Source organism: Verticillium alfalfae, genomic scaffold, assembly GCF_000150825.1.
Source record: "Verticillium alfalfae VaMs.102 supercont1.6 genomic scaffold, whole genome shotgun sequence".
In the NCBI taxonomy this organism is placed as follows: Eukaryota; Fungi; Ascomycota; class Sordariomycetes; order Glomerellales; family Plectosphaerellaceae; genus Verticillium; species Verticillium alfalfae.
The window spans coordinates 1,095,339-1,101,760 of record NW_003315033.1 but is presented as its reverse complement, the minus strand read 5'-3'; the positions used below and the strand labels follow the sequence as shown (position 1 = coordinate 1,101,760).

The 6,422-nt window shown below is 55.2% G+C and overlaps 3 protein-coding genes across 3 annotated transcripts; 2 read left to right on the top strand and 1 right to left on the bottom strand.

Annotated features, from left to right (window-relative positions):
- Positions 1–999: 999 nt before the first annotated feature.
- On the top strand, positions 1,000–2,185 carry VDBG_05428 (conserved hypothetical protein; the record flags this gene model as incomplete). Its single annotated transcript, XM_003004269.1, has 3 exons — positions 1,000–1,727; positions 1,800–1,952; positions 2,101–2,185. The coding sequence occupies 3 exons, from the start codon at positions 1,405–1,407 to the stop codon at positions 2,183–2,185; spliced, it is 561 nt and encodes a 186-aa protein (XP_003004315.1).
- A 1,569-nt stretch (positions 2,186–3,754) lies between these two features.
- On the bottom strand, positions 3,755–4,381 carry VDBG_05427 (predicted protein; the record flags this gene model as incomplete). Its single annotated transcript, XM_003004268.1, has 1 exon — positions 3,755–4,381. One exon carries the CDS (start codon positions 4,379–4,381, stop codon positions 3,755–3,757), a length of 627 nt encoding a protein of 208 aa, XP_003004314.1.
- Positions 4,382–5,377: 996 nt separating this feature from the next.
- On the top strand, positions 5,378–5,668 carry VDBG_05426 (conserved hypothetical protein; the record flags this gene model as incomplete). The annotated part of the gene is made up of 1 exon (XM_003004267.1): positions 5,378–5,668. One exon carries the CDS (start codon positions 5,378–5,380, stop codon positions 5,666–5,668), a length of 291 nt encoding a protein of 96 aa, XP_003004313.1.
- Between the last annotated feature and the right edge of the window lie 754 nt (positions 5,669–6,422).

The window sequence follows — 6,422 nt, the reverse complement described above, 5'->3', positions numbered from 1 at the left end:
AGACGGATGTCATCTCCGGGTACCTTGTTCAACTGTCTCTTTCTCTTGCTCTTGCTCATCCGCCCACCCACCACGCCTGTTCTGACGCCACTCGCTCTCAACCACTTCGCGAACCTTTCCTAGCTTTGCCTTGGCTCGGCCTGGAGCACAAACGTCTCGCTCCAGAGCGAAGCCACTTATACGCTCACTCCGGGGCCCGTTCCCTTCGTCCACAGAGCCCCTTGTCGTGTCATGTCATGCCATGCCATGCTATGCCATGCTATGCTATGCCATGCCGTGCCATGCTTTGCTGTGGTATCATGCCGTGCGGCGCTGTCTTACAGGCACCCTACCCTACCTTACCTCTTCCCTTACCTCACTTTTCCCAACGACGCACCTTGTCAGTATCAACCTCCCATCGTCACCCTTGCCGCTTTTCACAAGGCCAGGCCAGCCCACTTTCACACTTTACCTTCCTTTGCTTTAGACCGAGTCTTTTCTGACCCCTACCCGTCTTCCGTGTGTATCTGTCTGCTCGGCCCCCCTCGTTTGTGTCTTTCGCAATGTGATGAACCGGTCCAGACAGATCTCCTGCCCCTCCTGGACCACACCTCCACTCCATCGTGGACCTCCTCGGCCAATGCCAACCATGACATTCGCCTCTCGGCATATGCAGAACCTCTTGCTCGTGATATCCCGCGCAAAGGGGGAGAGAGAAGAGCCAGTCTCCCACCCGAGCCATCCAGTTCTGTCCCACCCCCTGCCCATGCTTTAGCCCGTGTCTGTTGCCCCTCCCCCCGTCGTCGTTGGCTGCCCCACCAGTCACCCCTCCATCACGATCCCTTCATGGTGTTTCTTCTGCACTTCCGTTTGGACCTCCACGCCCCCTCCAGGCATGTCGACTAAGGAAGAAATACCACTAAGGGCAGGGATCCCGCTTTCAACCCCTCTCTTGCCCACATACGTCCAAGGTCACTGGCATCTCCCGAAGCCAACCATCTACGGCGCTTCGCCCGTCGCCGGCCTTTCCCTCGCGCCCGTTGTCCGGTCGTTGGTACAAGCCATCACACCATGGCGGGCTCTCTCGAGCGGGGTCAGTGTCGGGAGAGGATGGGTAAAGTGCTTAGACGAATCGAGCATGACGAGTTATCCTCAGGACTCGAAAGCATGGCCGAGGAAGGGGCCCTGAAAAACTATAAAAGGCGAGAACTTGAGGTGGTTTGAATGACCTCTTCCTTCTTCCTTCCTTATCACCTTCTCAGGACATCCTACTCAAGCCATACTCGTAAAACATTACCTTCTCAACTTCCAATATCATACCCAACTTCTCTCACCAATACCTCGTTCACAACCTAGCACCCACCAGTCCAAGACCATACCTTGCCATTACCCCATACCAAACACCCCCACAACCCACCACACACCATGTCGACACACTACACCCACTCCTACTCCTACTCCATCCCCATGCCCATCTCCTCCAAGGGCCAGGACTACGACTACCACAACACCTACTCCGTCTCGCCCCCTGAAGCCGACGAGTCCGTCAGCTCTGGCACCGGTCACTCCTACAGCCAGCCCAGTGGCTACTCTGTCGCCAACTCGAGCTACGCCGGCAGCAACAGCGGCGACTTTGACACCGTTCACTCTGCCTCGGGCGTCGACTTCAACGAGTACATGCAGGATCGCTTCGCGCAGTCCTTTGACCCGATTCCTCTTGACCGCAACATTGCCATCCAGGCACAGACGTGAGCTTTTACCCCTCATCTCCTCTCAAGACGTCTAAAATGTCAAAAGGATTTAAATCTGACGCGAACCAGATCTGGAAAGCTCAATGCAAAGCACCGCGAGCTCCTCGACCTGCAGGCCAAGGCGCAGGCTCGCCTGGCAAAGACGCGTGAGCGCTTCAACGAGGGCTACCGCGACGCCCAGGACGTGCGCAACGACCTTGAGTGGACGCAGAAGAAAGTTTCGTACGTTGCCTGCCCCTTTTTCTCCAACGTCCCGAACCGATCTTTGGGAAAATTCAGATCGGCGTCAGATCTGGAGATCCGACGATTGGATTGGCACGATGGATTTTGGTAGACCGAGCAATTCCGACTGACATTTGCAATTCTTCAGGTCTCTTAAGTCCAAGGCATCACGAAAGCACACCAAGGAGTACAGCAAGGCGCGCGCGAGGTATCCTTCGCCCGACGCTTACTAGACTCCTCCATTCTGGTCCGAGCGTTCACGGCGAGCAGGCACGGATCCTGGGGTCGACTGATGTCGAACCCCGCGGCAGAGCCGCATTCCCAGCAACTCGGATCCCTGATTTTCTAGCGTGTTATTCCTTCTTTCTACTACCCTTGTCGAATGTTACATGCCATTCGCGAAAGCAAGCGATCTGCGACCCTTTTTGCAGGAACCTCGAGTGGGGATGCCACACTTGGTTCCTGATTTCTGCGACTTATTTTGACACATCGCGCTTGCGGTCATTTCCTTACAGCACGCCCCCCTTACTCGGCTGGAGGGAGGCGGGGGCGGGAGTTCAACGGTTCAAAAAGCAAGCCAAGACAGTCACGGCAGTCGACGTTCCCAGCAGAGCGGGACGACGTTGACAGGAAAACCGGGTTCGAAGGGGTCTGTGGTGTGTGTGTGTGTGAGCCTGTCGGTGCGGGTGTGCATGTGTGAGATGACGCGCAGCGGACCGCGTCCGCAACCTGCATAGCCGCCCGAACTCACGCTGCTTTTACGGCTCAACCCCTCCTTGTTTCCCTCGCCAGCCCTGTTGGGGGGCGTGGCAGCGGCTAGCTGGGCCTCCCCACACACGAATTGGAGGGGAGAGAACAGGTGCTGCAGAGCCCCTGACTTGCGCAGGGGAGAGAAAAGGCGGCACGGAGTTGGGAGGGGGGGTGGGTATCGTAGAAGGGAGGGGGTCATCATGTAGTGACCGGGCTGAAGCGGGCTGGATGGGCGTGTGCATCTTCCGAGCGGAGGGCTGGCTCTGTTTTCGTCGGAACGCGGTTATGAATTATGATTGGATGAAGGATGATATTGACGGATCAGTCTGCTAAAAAGACGCCTCCCTCCATGTATGGTGGTGGGTCAGCGAGAGCGGGTGAGTCCCCGAACCTGGGATGACAGGACCAGACGACAGAGTGACTAAGTCGAGGGGGGAAGAGGCAGTGGGCAGAGACACGGTACATCTCTGACGACTTGACTCCATTGGGCGGCCGTCGGGGTATGATAGTGCTCCTCCAGGGTATGAGTTATGTCGTGACGGTCAGGGCCTGCATGATGTGTCCGCGGACAGGGAACAGTAGTGGTCTCCTAACCGTCGCATGAGGGGTTATCGTATCAACTGGACGTTAGGGTGGACTGGGGACTGCATGGGCGGTTCTCATCGTGTTTCCTCAGACGTATCAGTAATCAAGTTCGGCGTTGTTTTCTGTTTCGGTTGAGGCAAGTCCCTTCCCTGGGCTGCTTGCTGTTGGCTGGACTGTGACATGTTGTGTCTCCATCTGCGCTTTCCCGTGGTAACATCAGATCTTGTCTCGCAGATCGTGCCCTGGTGCAGCTGGTACTGTTCATGGTTTCCTTGGACGTCTGGAAGACGGTTGGTGTCATGTGATGAGCTTGGCGCTTGTCAAGAGGCTGAATATTGATAGCACGTCTTTGTCGATCACGTGATATCGTGAGGTTGGGAAGAGTTTCTGCGTGCTCTGAGAAGATCTGTGGCACGTTTGCTTTCCCCCGGCGCTGTTTCGTCCTCCTGTGTATCGATGAAGTTGGCTCAGACTGTGACGTTCTTGACACCTCTCGCGATCCACGTTCCCTTTGAGGCGAGCCCGGCCTTCTCCTCCAGGGCTTTCCACGGGTTCTCGTTTGACCAGGCGTCGTAGTATCCATCCCACCATGGGTTTGCCGGTTCTGCCCGGTCTTCCTGTTGCTGATGCCCTCCCCGCCTGCCTTGCCCCCGTCCACCTCGGCCACCCGGTAAGCCCCACGCCGGATTTGGTCGACTTGGTAACGTCGCGTGACTGCCGCCCTCCTGTGCCAGCATCTCCTCGATTTGTGCCTGCGCTCCCGCGAGGGCAGGTGCATCACCCAGGTCCAGCGGCGCCCCTTCATCGTCGTCTTCGTCAAGGCCAATCTCGTCTTCGTTTAGCCCGTCTTGTTGTCGCTCTGCGACGGCCGTGGCGTTTGCGCCGGTCGGAGCATCAAAATCGGGAACGCCAACGACGGCATTGTCTGTCCGAGGGTTGTAGCGGCGGCGCTTGGAAGGGTGACTGCCGTCGCCACCGAAGGCAGCGAAGCCCATGGCTTGCATCATGAGGGCGTCTTCGGATTCTGGACTCGGAGGCTCGTCTGAACGAAGAGGCGGCACGACAGCGCTGCCCGAGGGTATCGCGGGGTCCATGGCGGGGGCTTTGGGCATCGGGGCCACTTGGAAAGCTGGCGCGATGGTGGAGGAAGAAGTGGCTTAGCTCAAGCGCGGCCGGGTGTGCTTTGGTCACTGCTTTGTAACCGGACTCGACTTTTAATCCCTTATCGTGCTGAGGTCCTCAATCAGCGTCGTTGCGATGCACTGTTGCCGGGGTTGGCGAGCAGAACGTTGTCGGAAAACAGTGGTCGTTTCGAGTGGGGAATCAGGAAGCTTGAGCTTGCCGGAGCTTCGACAGACGACGTCCTGAAGATCAGATCCGGCAGGTGGGGCAGCGGGTGATGCCTCATTTCTTACATGAACCGTTTAAATGTATGATGATCTACAGCGATTTGCAGTGTCGCCCTGATGAGTGGCTGAGCTTCTTCGCTGTGATTGTTATGAATGCCAAGTTGAATTTTGACAACAGTACTCAGACTCCTCGGTGCTGGACATCGTCTCTGAATGAAAGCCCACGTGTGCAGGAAGTCATGCCGTGAGGACGCTCATCTTGTTTCGAATCAACCACCGGAATAGGGCAAATGGTCTACAATGAACGCAGAGTGAAAGACACGAGAGAATGATGTAATCAAAATAGGATGTCAAGAATCCGAACGAATCGGGAAACATTTATGAAATTGTTCCACCCACTCCGACGCCGCCCGTTGGTCAGCCACGTCAACCAGCGACATTCGTAGAGATTCGTGTCCTCAGAACAAAGAACACACCTCGCAAGAAGCTGCTTCTCGAATCATGGTTGCAGAACTATCTCGAGCTCTCTGCTTTGCGAATGAATTCGCGATCAGTTGCGGCACTGTCTCGGTAGATGTCGCCAGAGCGAAGGTGTTGCTCATCCGCTGGCGGAAGACCGACGAATATTTTCTCCCCAAGGGACGCAAAGACCTGGGCGAGACCCTTGAGAAGACTGCGACGCGAGAAACATACGAGGAAACTGGGATACCCGTTCAACTTTTGCCTGTCGAGATCGAGACCATGGCTACCCTGCCCTCGTCCATGGGGAGCGACAACAACTCCAGAGCCGTCACCGAGCCCATCGCAGTCACTCAGCGAGGCAATGAAGGAATTCTGAAGATCATATTCTGGTATGTTGCTAGCGCAGATAGCACAGCCGTTCGAGATGAAGGCACTCAGGAGGGACATGAGGATTTCGACACGATCTGGGCCGGTTTTGACGAGGTTGAATCGATCCTGAGCTTTGCAGACGACCAAAGTATTGCTCGTGAGGCAATAATGACAGTTCGCCGAGGTCAGCTAGCAATCTGATAACAGTATAGCAATCATCAGGCTACACTGAGCAAAACGGGACAGCTTCCGTGGAAGCCTGTCACCACTCAGTCAAAAGAAATTTGAATTTGAAAGGAATGGCTCATTGTCGGGTCGGCTGTTGCGCACGAATGCCATCTTACGCTGCTGCCTGACTTCTAAAGGCCATCGATATGCTATTTTGCCCATCAATGCTCAGCCACTGATACTCAAACTCTAGAAAATTGAAGCTGTAGCCTTTCTATCCCACTGTCTGTACTCCCGTCAATGTTTCGGAGAACGTCCCGCCTCACAAACGCATAGGGTGTTACCAATTTTCGTCAGTACCGTTATCTGTCGAAGAAAAATTTCTTTTGTTCCTCGACGAAAAGATACAGAGCGCTCCGAGATTATGCAAGATGAGAACGTGTGCATAAATGGCGGTGCTTTTGGGAAACCAGGATGAGGCGTGCCAGCTTCCTGGAAACAGCTACTTGGTTGCACCATCACTCATTACTGAGGCCGGCCCGAGCCCGAAAAACAGTATCAATGAATGTCAGCGTCACCTATCCCAATCAATTAAGCAAGGCAAGGCACCTCCTGGTCATCGAGACTGGTAATTTAGATCAAAAATCATGAACGAGCTTTTGCAATTGGGCAAATTGACTGAGCTGTGCAGAAACTATTGACAAAGCCCCTCCCCGGCTAACGGCATCAGGACACCGATGCCACCACTTGCGAGTGCGCTATATGAGGTGGGCAACTTGCTGTCACC